The 14,638-nt window shown below is 60.4% G+C and overlaps 1 protein-coding gene across 1 annotated transcript in view; it reads left to right on the top strand.

The window, feature by feature from the left end:
• Positions 1-14,248, top strand: part of PACS1 (phosphofurin acidic cluster sorting protein 1) — a 142,070-nt gene extending 127,822 nt beyond the window's left edge. Inside the window, exons 14-24 of the mRNA XM_030833538.3 lie at positions 1,069-1,173; positions 1,874-1,980; positions 2,653-2,807; positions 2,942-3,052; positions 3,685-3,787; positions 4,201-4,243; positions 6,409-6,451; positions 6,703-6,838; positions 9,042-9,268; positions 10,417-10,536; positions 10,700-14,248. Of these exons, the coding sequence (XP_030689398.1) occupies positions 1,069-1,173; positions 1,874-1,980; positions 2,653-2,807; positions 2,942-3,052; positions 3,685-3,787; positions 4,201-4,243; positions 6,409-6,451; positions 6,703-6,838; positions 9,042-9,268; positions 10,417-10,536; positions 10,700-10,815 (1,266 nt within the window). The 3' untranslated portion in view covers positions 10,816-14,248. The remainder of the gene's footprint in view (positions 1-1,068; positions 1,174-1,873; positions 1,981-2,652; positions 2,808-2,941; positions 3,053-3,684; positions 3,788-4,200; positions 4,244-6,408; positions 6,452-6,702; positions 6,839-9,041; positions 9,269-10,416; positions 10,537-10,699) is intronic.
• The last annotated feature ends 390 nt before the right edge of the window (positions 14,249-14,638 follow it).

The raw sequence follows: 14,638 nt of genomic DNA, 5'->3' as shown, positions 1-14,638 counted from the left end.
GTGCGGGGACAGTGGTTCTAGAGACAGCAGCCATCGGCTCTCACGGGACGTCTGCTCTGAGCTCTGATACCCTTAGTGCTGCTGTGGGCCAATTAGAGTGGTTTCAAGCTGGCACGTCAACAGTATTAAAATGTTTTGATTGAGGGCTTCCTTGGTGGCGCAGTGGTTGAGAGTCCGCCTGCCGATGCAGGTGACACGGGTTCGTGCCCCGGTCCGGGAAGATCCCACATGCCGCGGAGCGGCTGGGCCCGTGAGCTATGGCCGCTGAGCCTGCGCGTCTGGAGCCTGTGCTCCGCAGTGGGAGAGGCCGCAGCGGTGAGAGGCCCGCGTACCGCCAAAAAAAAAAAAAAAAAAAAAAGTTTTGATTGAAAGACCTAAGAGTGGCTGGGGCAGGCACAGAAGGAACTGGCCCTCGGGAGTCCTGTTCCCTCTGAAGGTCAGTCTCCGGGGGAAGGATTCTCCCCCGACAGACCTCCTGCTCTCCTGAGGTCAACAGCAGGCCTGTTCGTTTCCCTGCTACCTATCATTGGAAGGGAAGTTTGTGTCCATGTGGCTTTCTGAGCTGACGCTCTTATAGCTGAAAATGAACCCTGAAAATGAACCTGGGACTAGAATAGCCTGGTGCCTGGGGCGAGGTATTGTCCTTCTTGTTAATCACTGTTCCTGAAATACCTTTGTTCGCTGTGCCGGGGGAGCTCCCCACACAGCCTCCTTGCTGCTCTCATTAGTTCTCTCCCCGGCGTTGCCCTCGTTTTCCATCCTGTGAGCGCCTGCTTGCTGTCGTCTTCCTCCTCCTCTCCTGCTGCCCTGCTTCATTACCCTTCAGGGTCCTTCCTGCTCTGGCAGGACGGCCAGCTGTGCCGCTGGCGCACCAGCCTGTGTTCTGAGGCCTCGCTTTGCTTGTTCCTGATCCCCCTCCTTCCTTCCCCTTATGCTCTGGCCGGTGGGATACCGGGTCTCCCGCACAAGTCCCTGGTAGCTGTTCTCTGAACACCCCTGCCCCAGGAATTCTCAGCCTTCCCCTCAAGCTCCCTGGGGACTGCCCAACAGACGCTTTTGTCCTTGTAGATTCCAAGAAAGGTGGTATATGACCAACTGAATCAGATCCTGGTGTCGGATGCAGCCCTCCCAGAAAACGTCATCCTTGTGAGCACCGCTGATTGGCAGGGCCAGGTAAAGTGTCGAAGGTCGCAGGGCTGTGGAGGAGATTCTGGGGAGCGAGAGACAGATTTGAAAGGCAAGGTGTGGGGAAATAGGAAATCACCCCCCTTTCTCAGGCCCCCCTGCCCCGAACTTAGCCCACAGTTCTGGACTCTAGTCCCAGTCCCGTCGTCTTCCCACCTGTGGGGCTTAAATCACCGATTTTCCGTACCTCGGTTTCCTCAGCTTTAAAAACACGGTAGTATCACCTGTCATGCCCGCCTTCCTGGCCCTGCGTCTCAGGCAGCATACCGGAAGGGAGGTGCCTCGAGGAGCACCAAGTGCTGTGAGATGCCAGAGGCGCCCTGGTTTCCACAAAGTCCGCTCGGTAGGGGCAGGGCAACAGCGGCCCCTGTCCCTCCCGCTCCCGTCGTCCACCCGGTTAGATCCCGGGACCACCTAGCGTGTGGGCGACAGAGGCCGCGTTAGAATCTAATGTGCCCTAGGTCTTCCCACGTTTCCGTATGAGCCCATCTACATGGGGTCCGGCCCCACCTTCTCCTCGCTGGCTGCTGGAAGCCTGACCTTTGCCCGGCTGTGATCTGAACGACAGAGGATGGGGCCCTGCAGCTCGGTCTGGGCCTCGCTGCCCTCTTGGCCTGTGGGGAGGCAGTGCCCCTGCTGCGTGGCCTCACCTGTGTCCCTGCTCCTTTCCCTCCCCCACCCCACGCAGTACGTGGCAGAGCTGCTCCAGGACCAGCGGAAGCCCGTCGTGTGCACGTGCTCCACGGTGGAGGTCCAGGCCGTGCTGTCCGCCCTGCTCACCCGTATCCAGCGCTAGTAAGGGCTCGGCTCTTCTCCTGCCCTTTGGGGTTCCCTCTGACCTCATCCTCCCACCCTGATTTCTAAGCAGTGAGAGGACCTCCTGGCCTTATCAGACCAAGAATTCGTAATTGGTACCTGGTTGGGCAGCGTCAGACCGTGGTGTTCTGATGCCCCTGCTGGCCCCAGAGGGTTGGAGTAAAAATGTCACCTTCCTGCCCGCCTGCCTCCCCGCCTGGTCCCCTGCCACACCTTGAGTTGCCTCGTCCTCTTCTTAAGCCCATGACGAAGAAGGCCGGGCAGAGAGAGCCCAGGGTTTTACAAGACCTTTTACTCCCGTCCCTCCGACTACCCAGAGTCGGGGTCTTCCCTCCGTGGGAAGGAGCTGTGGGCGTTCCCGGGTGTCTGGGCTCATGCCCACCGCCAACCCCAGGGTGCTGCTGAGTTGTCTCCCCGTGAGCCTCCGCCAGTTCTGCCTTCCTTCTAGACAATTCCCTGTCCTCTCTGATCCTGGGTTTCTCTCTGTTTGCGAAAGCACTGTGGTTTATTGCCTCTCCCTGTATTATTTTGTTTATTGGTTTGCTTTTCCCCGTGGGCTGTTGAGATCAAGTGCAGTCTGAGCTTGGGGCCTTCCTCTGAGCAGGACGCAGGCCCACCTGACCTGGCTGTGCCTCTCCCCTTGCTTCCCAGCTGCAACTGCAACTCCTCCATGCCGAGGCCGGTGAAGGTGGCAGCGGTGGGTGGCCAGAGCTACCTGAGCTCCATCCTCCGCTTCTTCGTCAAGTCGCTGGCCAGCAAGACCTCCGACTGGCTGGGCTACATGCGCTTTCTCATCATTCCCCTCGGTAAAGGCTCAGCAGGGCCCACTCCTGAAGCGGGGTGGTGGCGCTGGGTCCCTTCCCTCCTGGGCAGGGAGACCAAAGGCTGGGCCATCATTCACCCCCTCACCAGCTCTCCTTGTCTGGTTTCCACCTACCAGGTTCTCACCCGGTGGCCAAGTACCTGGGCTCCGTCGACAGTAGGTATAGCAGTATCTTCCTTGATTCCGGCTGGAGAGATCTGTTCAACCGCTCAGAGCCCCCGGTGTCAGGTAACGGCCCCTCGTAAGGGACCAAGACAGAATGTGGCCTGATTTCTGGAGAGCCAGGGGCGAGGGGCGTGCCGCTTCTCCTCCCTGTGGCGTGTTCATTTTTTTCAGTACTTATTAAAAGGAGGCCCATTAAGCGCAGCCCTTCCACTCTGGATGTGTTTAGTCTCTGCCGTTTGCTCTGCACAGCTGGAAACGAGGGCTGTGAGGGTGGCAGGGAATATGAATAACGCGCCTGAAAGACAGAGGAGAGGTGGCAGGGATGGGCGCGCGAGCTTGGGCTCTGCGGGGCCGGGAGGTGGTCAGTGCTCCCACAGGCCTTGCAGGGAGTGCCGGGCAGACGTTGGATGGGGAGGGCAGGCTGCTGCAGTGGTTCCAAGGTTGCTGCAAGTAGAGACGGAGGCAGGGGCGAGCCAAGCCCGGGAGGGGCAGGCTGGGGAGGACAGCACGCAGATCGGATGGGAGGACGGCTCTTTGCTCCAGGATTCGTTAGATTCAAGCCAGCGGGTCTTCAGAGCCCTTTCTCTGCCTCAACTCCTGGGGTCTTCTGGTGGGACGCAGGAAGGGGGCTCTCGGAGAGGGTTTTCGGGCTCACTTGCTGAAATGTCGGCGTTTGTCTCTTGACTTCTCTGCAGAGCACCTGGACGTGGTTGGGCGGGTGATGCAGTACGTCAGCGGCGCGGGCGTGACGCACCAGCTGCCCGTGGCGGAAGCCATGCTGACCTGCAGGCACAAGTTGTAAGTTGACCGAGGGGTTTCTTAAAAACAGGTTGGGTGGGCTAGATAAATCTTAGGTCTCCTTTGCTTTTTCATACTTTCCTTCTCCCCACCCCATTTCCCTTGGTAAGAACTCAAGAGGATATGAGAGTGTTTTTTGCTGCCTCCCCCCAAGGCGTTCCCTTCCTTGCCTGGGCCTCCCCACCCGTGTGGGCGCCCCTCAGTACAGACCCGGGAGCAGTGGTAGAGTGTGCAGAATCGGAGCTTTTGCCTCCATTTGGTGGCTCCTCGCACCATCCGGAGGCGCCATGGGAAGATGCTGTGTAGTGTCTGGACTCCCTTAAAGCCACAGTAAAACATGGAAAGCTTGTGTCCCCATCTCTCCACGAAGTCTCACCCCCCCAACTGTAAAGCTTTCCTGTCTCTCCCAACAGCCCTGATGAAGACTCGTATCAGAAGTTTATCCCCTTCATTGGCGTGAGTACAACTCCCCTGTTCTACGTACCCCACCCACCCATTCTCCTGGCCTTCCTGTCCTGCGCGTGCACACGTGCGCATGCACGCGCGCGCGCACACGCACACACACACACACAGACTCATCTAGACAGCAGTTCCCATCCGGAGGCGATTTTGCCCCCAGGGGACATCTGGCAGTGTCTGGTCTGGAGACAAGTTTGGCTGTCACAGCTGGGGATGGGGGTGGTACCGGCATCTCATGGGTGGAGCCCAGGGACGTGCTAACCATCTTGCAGGGCACAGGACAGGCCCCCGACAGAGAGTGATCCAGCCCCGAGCGTCAGCAGTGCCGAGGTGAGGGAGCCCCAGGCTGGGACAGGCACCGAGCTGTCCCTTGCAGTGTCCTTCCCCGATCAGGGGCCATCCCCAGCTCACCACGGCTATCTCACGTTTATTACACCAGGCGCTGAACTTGGCGCCGTGGCCTAGGGAGTGATGTCCAGGGCATTGGTTCTACAGGCTCCAGGGAACAGAAAGCTGCCTCGCGGATAACGATAGATGATATTCGTAGAAGTCCGAGGAGTCAGTAGCCTTCAGAGTCGTGTGGACACCAAGCGGAAGAGGCTCTTTCCTCCTCCTGCTTAGTCAAGGCAGAGTCTCTACACGAGCGGATCTTGAACATAAAAGGAAAACCTCTTGGGTGTCTTTGGTGTCAGGTGGTACCGGCCTTTGCTGCACAAAGGCCTAGGCCACAAGGCAGAGACAGACCGAGAGAGGGAGCGCAGAGGGGACAGAGCCGACGCCCTCCCAGGGCCAAAGCACGACACAGACGCGTGGCTGGGAACTCTCATTTCCATGTGCAAGACGATTGAGTTTCTCTTCCAGACCAGCTGGTATCTTTTCCTACAGTCTCCCTGAGGATCCTCCCAGCTTCTAGGGGAGATGGGGCATGTGCGGGTGAGGGGCCCAGCTCCCGCTGTCCCTGTTCTCTGTTCGTCCCAGACCCTGGGCGTCTCGAGAGATCTTGGGAGAGGCCTGATCCTGGGGAGATCCTCCGTAAAGCCTCCTGTCTGCCTGGTCCAGTCAGTCCCCATTAGCCACTGGGGCTGCTCCCACAGCCCTGCCGGAGGCCCGGGGCCGTGGCCCGTAGCCGAGGCTGGCAGTCTGACCCACGTCTTTGTGGAGCTGTGGGGTCTTCATGGAGCTGGGGGTCACTGCCTACTCCAGCCTCGCAGCAAGACAGAGGGATAGAAAAAATTAAAAATTCAAACAAACAAAGGAGCTGGCAGCCTCGTGCAATGCCAGAGGAGCGAGGGGAGAGGAGTAGTGTCCAGAAGTTCAGGGTATCGATGTGTTACTTTCTGGGAATTAAAATCAGGATGTGTAGAGGATCGGGAACAAATTTCAGTGAAGGGCAGCATTGTGCTCTGATCCGTGTGTGACCCCTGCTCCCCACCGTCCCCGGGGCCCAGCTTCCATGACCTCCCCGCCCTGCTGTGCCTCTGCAGGGTGCTGGGATTCACCTGTCACCTCAGGCCCCAGCCCTGACCTTCATGGTCTGTCTCTAGTTGTGCCCTTTGCTGGCCACGGGAGGGCCCCCTTCTGTCCTTCCCAGAATTCTCTCAGAGGAATCTAAAATTCTCTGGGGAGCTGAAATGGACACCACTGCCTTGCGGGGAGGGAGCGGCGGTACTGGGGACCCCCTCCTCATTGGTGTTCCTCCAGATTCCAGGAAGTCTGGAAAGGAGGGGCCTGCTCCCAGCACGTCAGCGTGTTCCAGCTGTTCGCTGGGCCTGGCACAGCACACGCGCCCCCCCAAGCCCCCGCCGCACCCCGCTCCTGTCTGCCGAGGCTTTCTCCCGGTCCTCCCCTCTCTCTGACATGAGACGACAGCCTCCTGCCCAAGTGGTCTTAGAAGAAATGAAATCAGGACACAAAAGTGCTTCCCACCCTCCAGGTGGCCTTGCCTGCATCCCCAGAGAAGAGCTGCAGGTCTCCTGTGCCCCTGACTCATTGTTTGCAGCTGGGCTTTTTCACATCTCTTTAACTATCCGGTCTGCTCGGGATCGGCAGAGTCTTAAAGCCTACGATCCAACAGTGTGCGGTGGCGGCCGCTGGTTCCAGCTGATCAGAGCGCGTCCAGCTCTGGTAGGAGGATCTAATGCGGCGTCTCTTCTCCCTCCCAGGTGGTGAAGGTGGGTCTGGTCGAAGACTCTCCTTCCACTACAGGTGAGCCTGGGGCCCCTTGGCCTCTACAGGGTGAGGGTGGTGCCTTGCCGTCTCCTTCCTATTCAAACAGGCCAGAAGGCGAAGACTCAGGGGGTCCCAGGCCAAGGCAGAGCTCGAGCCTCGGAGCGAGGCAGTGGCCGGGGCGGAGTGGGGAGCAGGCTGCAGCCGAGACGGGGGCACCTCGACTCCCTGGCACCAGAGGGTCGGGACGGCTTCCCCTGCCCAACTGTGTCTGTCTGTCCCGCTGGCAGGCGATGGTGATGACTCACCCGTGGTCAGCCTTACTGTGCCCTCCACGTCGCCGCCCTCCAGCTCAGGCCTGAGCCGAGACGCCATGGCCACCCCTCCTTCCTCCCCGTCCATGAGCAGCGCCCTGGCCGTCGTGGGGTAAGCCTGTCGCCGGTTCCTGTCTTTCCTGCCACGTCCTTCCATCGGGGCAGCAGCCCGACTGATTTCCCTGCTGCCACAGCGTGTAGGACGGTGACACTGAGCTTGGAAGGTGGCGGGGGGAGGGAACGAGAGCAGTGGAGCTAGGTCGCTGGCCAAGCAGGTCATCACACAGCTCTGCAAATGCAGGCTCCCGTCTGTCCTGTCTGCCTCACAGGTATAAGGTCGAGTGAGACAAAGGGCAGAGAGGCCCTTGGCAGCCTGTAAAGTGCTGTGCATGTGTCTCGCTGTAGGACTGCCCAGTGTGGTAGAGGGAGTGTGGGCGTGGGCGTCACACACACCCGGATTTGAGTCACGGTTTGTGTTACGTCCACCGTGTTAGCTTGTGTTAAAGAACAGATCACTCAGTGACACCTGTTAAAGCAAGAGAGACTTTCTCCACGTTGGGAACAGTCGCCATAGGTGTCGGGACCACCTCGATGGGATTTTGCAGTGAGAGAGGGATGGGACTTGACTCCAAACCCTTGAGCAGCTGGGTTTACAGTCCAGGAGCAGCGTGGGGGCAGCGGATGGAAAATCACCAGGAGGAACGTCGGGAGTGAGGAGGGGTGTGATTCCGGCTAAACGGACCTGACAGGAGCCTTGCTGGCGACACTCCTGAGGGAAGGTGGAGGGTGCGGAGCCTGATCAGAGATCCAGGGTGACCAGAAATGCGGGCCGGGGGCTTCTTGCAAGAACTGGATTTTCCAAGGAAGTGCACAGGTGGGCCCGGGAGGAGGTGCAGGAGCCTGACTAAAGTTTGGTCAAGCAAAGAATCTTTGTCACTGGGGCGAGTTACGAAGCCTCGTTTCAACTCCTTGAAAGTAAAGGTGAAACAGCCACGTCGGTCTTGCTGTGAGGCGGAAGTGAGAGCGCGCGTTAGTGCCCGGCCCGTGGGGGTGCGGCTCCTTCCAGGCACTCAGTCCGTCCATCACTGAAAGGCTGCCGCGGCCAATGACACGGGCAGGACCCTGTTCCAGAGCCCAGGCTCCTGGGCCCCAGCAGCACCAAAGCCACAGAGAGAGTGCTGTGAACAGTCAGGGAGGGGTGGCTGTGAGGGGGACGGGAATTTCTTTAGGATGTCAAATATCCAAAGTCTAGACCAGGCAGGCAGGGAGGCCTCCGGGAGCTGAGCAGAGCGGGGGTGGGCGGGAGGGCAGTCCCACAGCGGAGCTCAGGGAACAGACCTCGAGGTGGGAAAGGGCTGAAAGGAGCCCCTGCTCCTTCTTCCTCCCCGTTCCCTTTCTTCTACCCTCACCTTCCTGGTCTTCTGGTGATGGTCCCCATGGAGCAGAGAGGGTAGGCCCTGGCCAGTGGCTTTTCCAGAACCCCCAGTGACAGAATACGAAGTGTTCTCAGGGCGGAGCCCAGACCCCAGCCCTCACCCTCCCTTGCCCTGTCTTCCCCCTTCGCTTCCCATCGAGGGTCTGCCGCTGACTTGCCGAAGTGCATGAAAAGGAGGAAATCCCACCACAGGTCACATTGTGACCTCACGGTCCAGGCTTCCTGGGGGCCTGGGGGCCAGCCTTACCCCGACCTCCTTTCCCATCCAGTTTAAGCTGGGTTTTTAATGGAACCACTAAATCCAGGCAGAAAGAAAGACGTCAGATGACTTTTGTAGCCTATTGTGTCTGGCGCCTCCTTTCAAGAAAACATCAGCTCTTTTTCCCCTTGGAGCTAAAATTATCCCTGAGCTAGAAGCGCCAGAGACGGGAGGAAGCCACAGGCCGGCCTCCGCCAGCTGCCCCGGGGCCGCTCCGGAGCCGCCGCGGTGCTCCCTCCTCTGCCCCACTTAATCTCCCCCACGCTTGGCGGGGTCCTGCCCCGGCTCTGCTCGTGAGGGGTGTGCATGTGTGTGTGTGTCCTTGTGTATGTGTGCACACGTGTGCATGCACACACTTTCTCCCTTCGTTCCCTCGTTCCCGTGTGACTTTTTATTCGGTTCCCTCGTGCGGACTCGGGTCTTCACCCTCTCGTGGCTGTGTCCTCAGATCAGCCTGATTCTCCACTCCCACACCAGCCAGTGCTGTGAGGCTGGAGGGAACCCGGAGCCACTTAGCGGGCGCCTCCCCCGGCCCCTCCCAGAGCCTGGCGGGGCCCTCTCCACCCCGTCTGCCCTGTGGTCAGGAACTGAGCCCACTCTCCGGCGTCGCCCCTTCTCCAGGAGCCCCAGCAGCCCGTATGGGGACGTGATTGGCCTCCAGGTGGACTACTGGCTGGGCCACCCTGGGGAGCGGAGGAGGGAAGGTGACAAGAGGGACGCCAGCTCCAAGAACACCCTCAAGAGCGTCTTCCGCTCGGTGCAGGTTTCCCGCCTGCCCCACGGTGGGGAGGCCCAGCTTTCCGGCACCATGGCAATGACCGTGGTCACCAAAGAGAAGAACAAGAAAGGTAAGTGACATGTGAGGCCACAGGCCATCAGGGCCACCAAGCCTTCCCGTCTGTCTCGGGGGCTGGGACAGGACGTGCTTCTGGGAGACTGTGGACAAGGACAAAGGCAGCACACGTATCATGTGATCCAGCCTGGGGTCCCGCGGGGGTCCCGCCTCACCTTGTGGGACGAGGCCGTTCCTTCTGTCACAGAGGAGACCTCGCTCCCCAGGGGTCACTGGTCCCTGCCTGCAGAGCATCGGCACCTGAGGGGCTGCGGCAGTTTGTGCTGCCGCAAAGAAGGGAGGCTTTCTGGCCACCGCCCTCCGGGATGGACGGTGTGACAGGGGAGGACATGTCCCCCTGCCACAGCCCCACGGAGCGGAGCACTTGCACCCAACCCTGGAGGCCACCCAAGCCTTCTGAGCAAAGGGCATGGCTGTTGTTAAGAATCCAGGGGAACGGAGCCCAGCCCAGAGGAGAGGGTGGCTTCAGCGCCAGCAGTGGCGGGGGAGCGGGTCCCATGCACTGGGAAAGTGAGGCAAGAACCGCCATGGCCAGGCCACCGTGGGGACGTCACTCGCTGCTGTCGGTCCCCGTCGGGAAGCCACACAGCTGGCTCTGTGCCTGCAGAAGCCGGCAGGGTGACTCTGGGGCGCTCGCAGCCCCCCAGCCGTCAGGAAGGGGCTTCCTTCACTGCCGGGCCCCGCCTTCCTCCTCTGGGCGCATCCAAAGCAGCTGGGCCTTTCCATTCACACCTCTCTGGAAGAGCTCCCCCGGAGGGCGGCCAGGGCAGTGCCAGACCCACAGCCCGGAGCCGTCCCGGCACCCAGAGACCTGCCTCCCCGCGCAGGCGCATGAGCTGGTGGGAAGGAGGCACCCGACAGGGCAGCAGAGCCCCTGCCCCACAGGCTGCTGGAACGTTCGAGCTGGAAGGGACTCAGAGACCATCTGGCCCTGGGTCCTCGTTACTCAGTGAATATATCGAGGCCCAGGGAGAGCAGGAGCTTGCAGACCCTGATACGTAGCCCAGAGCCAGGGAGCAGGGGAGGAGGAGTCGGCTCTCTGCCGTTCACCTCCCTTCCCTTGGGGGGAGAGGGCAGTGGACGGGGGAGAGTGGTGGCCGCTTTTCAGGGGCTGTGACAAGGCGGTTCCTGCTTGCTTTCCAGTTCCCACCATCTTCCTGAGCAAGAAGCCTCGAGAAAAGGAGGTGGATTCTAAGAGCCAGGTCATCGAAGGCATCAGCCGCCTCATCTGCTCTGCCAAGCAGCAGCAGACGATGCTGAGAGGTGTGGGCAGGGGAGGGGGGGGAGGGGGCACAGCAGCAGACGATGCTGAGAGGTGTGGGCGGTGGAGGGGGGAGGGGCAGGGGGGCCGCGGCCCTCCCCAGCGACCCTGGGAAGACGGCCTTAGCAGCCCCGGTCACCCCCTCGCCTCCCCTGTCACCCCCAGTGTCTATCGATGGAGTCGAGTGGAGTGACATCAAGTTCTTCCAGCTGGCAGCCCAGTGGCCCACCCACGTCAAGCACTTTCCAGTGGGACTGTTCAGTGGCAGCAAGGCCACCTGAGGGCACCGTCTCCTGGCTACTCTCCCTCCTGGCACTGCCACCAGCCTCACCGCCTGCAGGCAGGGGGAGGCCAGCAGGCCCAGGCCCAGCGTCCCCTTTCCTGGCCCCGGGGCCTGCATCTCCCTGGCCCGGTCCTGAAGGCCAACTGCCACCGGGGACGCTGCTCCCCACCCCCACCCCCCGCCATGCTGGGTCCCATCCGTGGGCAGCCCCCGCCCTCCCTCTCTCCTTTTCCTCCTCTCCCTCCGTTTCAGGCCCAAGGCATGTTGATTTTGCCTTTTGGCGGCCAACCCTGGTCCCTGGAACTGAGTCCTCCGGGCCTTCCTTCGCCTGACTTCCAACCTCTTTCTCCACTTGGCACCAGTTCCCTTCCCGGAAACAGGAAACCCAGGGTCCTGGCCCACAGCAGGGGCTCCAGCCTCCCCCATCTCCCCCAGGATCTCGTTTTCTAAAGCTCAGCTGCCAGATGCCACTCAGCCGGCCCCCCTCTAGTGGGGCCCAGAGCCAAGGCCACTTCCCACTGCTGTGGGCTGACGGGGCACGAGCCCTCCCGCCCACTCATCCCAGGACAGCATTTCTGAGGCCACGCGTGGGTTTCTGGGGTGGAGAGGGCTCCATGGTCTCGCCCGTGCAAGGGTTCACCGCGCCCAGGTCCCCTGTCGGTGCCTCGCGTGTCCCTGAGTGGTTCTTTGGTTGTCCGCCCAGCCAGTCTCTCGGTGGTTCCGTGTGACTCACCTAGGCGCTGGTCCCTGTCCTTGGGTCTCCCCCTGTTGATGGCTCTCCTCCCCAGCCTCCTCCCCCACACCCCCAGCACACCTCCGCCTCTGCCTGCAACTCTGCACCCGGAGAGATGGGAGGCAGCCCCATCCAACGTGTCGTCTGTGGCCCCGGTCCCTGCGGCTCCCTGCTCCCCGTGTCCATCCGTTTCCTTTCGCCGGTCTGTCTTCCCCTCCTCACCTGGAGCCCTGGCCTGGACAGGCCCCGTCCTCCTAGCCAAGCCTCCCTCTCTCCACGGCCTCAGGGGGCCTGAGCCTCTCAGCCCGCACCATCGGCCTTGGCCTTCTCGGGGAGACGCGGAGCGCGTGGGTGGAGCTCCAGCTGCAGCCTTCCCAGCCCGTCAGCGCCTCCGGAGCTTTGCCGTGGCCCTCTCACCCCTTCTAGAAGTTTTTGCACAGAACTTCATTTTGAAAAGCGTTTTTCTCATTCTCCATACCTCCCCTAAACTCCTCCAGCCCTTCCCCCGGCTCAGCCCTGCTGTCCAGAGCGTCCCTGGGGCTGTGCTGCTCACTCAGCCGGAGGGAGGGGCGGGGTGGGAGGGACTAAGAGGATGTTGGATTTTTCATTCAATAAACTGGTGATTTCTTACCAACGAGCAAGCCTTAGGCTTCTGCGCCTCTCATTGTGACACAAGATCTGTCCAGCCTCGTCCCCACTTCACGCCGCGGCCACTTCACTCAAAATCAACTGGGGGGACTTCCCTGGAGGTCCAGTGGTTAGGACTCCGCACTCCCACGCGGGGGCCCCGGGTTCGATCCCTGGTCAGGGAACTGGGATCCCGCAAGCTGCGCGGTGCAGCCAAAAAGGAAAAAAAATCAACTGGGAACTGGCTGGAAAGAAGCAGCTTCCTATTTGCTTGGTGATAGAAACAGAGGCGTGAAGGTGTGTTGCCCAGTATGAGGCAAGCCGAGGTCAGGAACAGACATCACACCATTCCCACTCCGAAACCCCATTTTTCTCTGGCACCTGCCGTCCCCAGATCCCACCTCCCAAGGCAATGACACATCGTCGGCAGCTTCCACTCTTCCGACTGGAGATTAGAACTCGGCTTCTCTCCCGCTGCTAGGCTGATGTCCTGCCACGGTTTCAGAAAGTTGGTGAAGTCTGAGGCCCAGGTGGAGGGAGTGAGCTGGGGTCCATCATCAGGCTCGCCTTCCTGTCCGCCCTTAACCTGAGAGGTGACGGTCAGAGCTCCTGCTTCCTGGAAGCCTGGCTCTTCACGCGCTCCAGGGACAGAGGCCTGCACGCCAGTGCCCAGAAGTGGGAGCTTGCGTGTCCCTCCGCCGCCCCCGCCACCGCCTGCAGGACACAGTCCCAGAGGAGCGGACAGCCAGGTGGGGCAGGCTGTCCCTGGCTCCCCAAGTCCTGTGGCCAGGTCACCTAACAGCGGGAGGCTCTGGGACCCAGCAGTGCGGCTACCCAGGCTCTCTGGGCCTGGAAAACGGAACCAGTGCCCGTCTTCCAAGGGTCAGAGTCTAGTCAGGTACCGGAAGTTGTCCCAGAAACGCAGTCTGCACGCGTTACTTCCGGATGAGGGGTACAAGCCGGCCAGTGAGAGGAAATGCCAGGAGAGAGCGAGGCTGAGGTGGGCTAGATGGGGTACAGAGCCAAGGCGCCCACGGAGGCTCCGGCAGGGCAGGGGCCTGGGGACCTGGGCGCTGGTGGGGGGCCCGAGCGGGACGGGCGTGGGACAGGTGGACTCAGGTCCCAGCTCAGAACCGAGAGGGGAAGCAGACGACGGAGAGACGAGCGTGAGGAGGCGGCGTGAACTCCCTGCCGACTTGACTCCAGCCTCGGCCTCCTGCCCGTGGAGACCAGCACCCTCCCCTGCCCCTGCCCTGGCCCAGGGTCCCTCCCACCTTCTCCAGGGCTTCCTCCTGCTGCGCGCCCTCTCCTGCATCATCCGTTCCCCCACTCCACCAGGTGGTTCACGTCCACGTGCAGACGCGGTAGTAGCTCCCTGGTTCTAAATCCCCTCTGGCTGCCACACCACGTCTCTGCTCCCCTTACAGCGAAAGTCTTCAAAAGGGGGTGTTGCAATGTAAATAGAAGTGAGAGTTTTCTTTCTTCTGAGAGCAGGGAAAACAAAGGGAACAGCAAACAGGCTAGAGAAGAAACAAAACCTGGCCTGAAAGAGTTAATCACTCCTTGGTTTACTTTAACTGTCAGTAATTGGTAGTTAACTAGATTTGTACTTTATAAAGCTAACCTCACTCCCTGACACTACGTAATTTACATTCGGCACCTATCACCCCTAACTCTTATGTGACTTACATCCCGTGCCTCTCACTCCCTAACCTTATTACCACCCCGGCACTCACATTCTGTACGCCCCTGGTAACAAATCACCCCCTATCGTTTCTGCATTTCAGAAACAGGATCACTGGCTGATAAACCAGAGGCAAACGGACGCAGTTACCAGACTGCCAGACCCCAGTTACCAGGCGGCCTGATGCCATCTATGACTGCTTTGAAATAATGCAAAGGAAAAGAAGAATGCAAGACCTTCACTACTTTGATCCTTATCTTATACCCCGGACTGCAAGCCCCACATATAAAATCTTCCCTGATTCCCAAGGAGGGAGGGCACAATTCTTGAGGCACTAGCCTGCTGTGTCTTCCCTTCTGCCTGGCAGAAAATAAAGCCATCTTTCTCTTCCTCCAAAATCCCTGTCTCCGTACTTCTGTTCGGCCTTGGTGCACAGGGAAGCCGATATTTCGGCAACAGGGGCTGTTCGGGTTCCCTGTCTCCGGTCCTCCCACTCCTCGGGCTTGTTCCTCACTTCCCCATCAGGAGTTAGGAGTTCCTTTGCCAAGGTCACTGATGACGTGGGTTGCCAGGTCCAAGGCTCAGTTTTCTTGTCGGACTGACTAGGAGCATCTGATGCACGTGATCACTCCTCGCTCTGCCTGTAGACGGCGCTCTGCTCTCCCCGCCCCACCCCCGGCCCCCACCTCTCCCCGCCTCTTCTCTGGCTGCTCTTTCTGGGCCTCCCTTGTGTCCTCCTCATCTTCCCGACCTCTGGCCTCCCCTCTCCCCTCACCC

The sequence above is a fragment of the Globicephala melas genome, chromosome 8, assembly GCF_963455315.2.
Source record: "Globicephala melas chromosome 8, mGloMel1.2, whole genome shotgun sequence".
Lineage (NCBI taxonomy): Eukaryota > Metazoa > Chordata > Mammalia > Artiodactyla > Delphinidae > Globicephala > Globicephala melas.
This window is presented reverse-complemented; position numbering and strand designations above follow the sequence as displayed.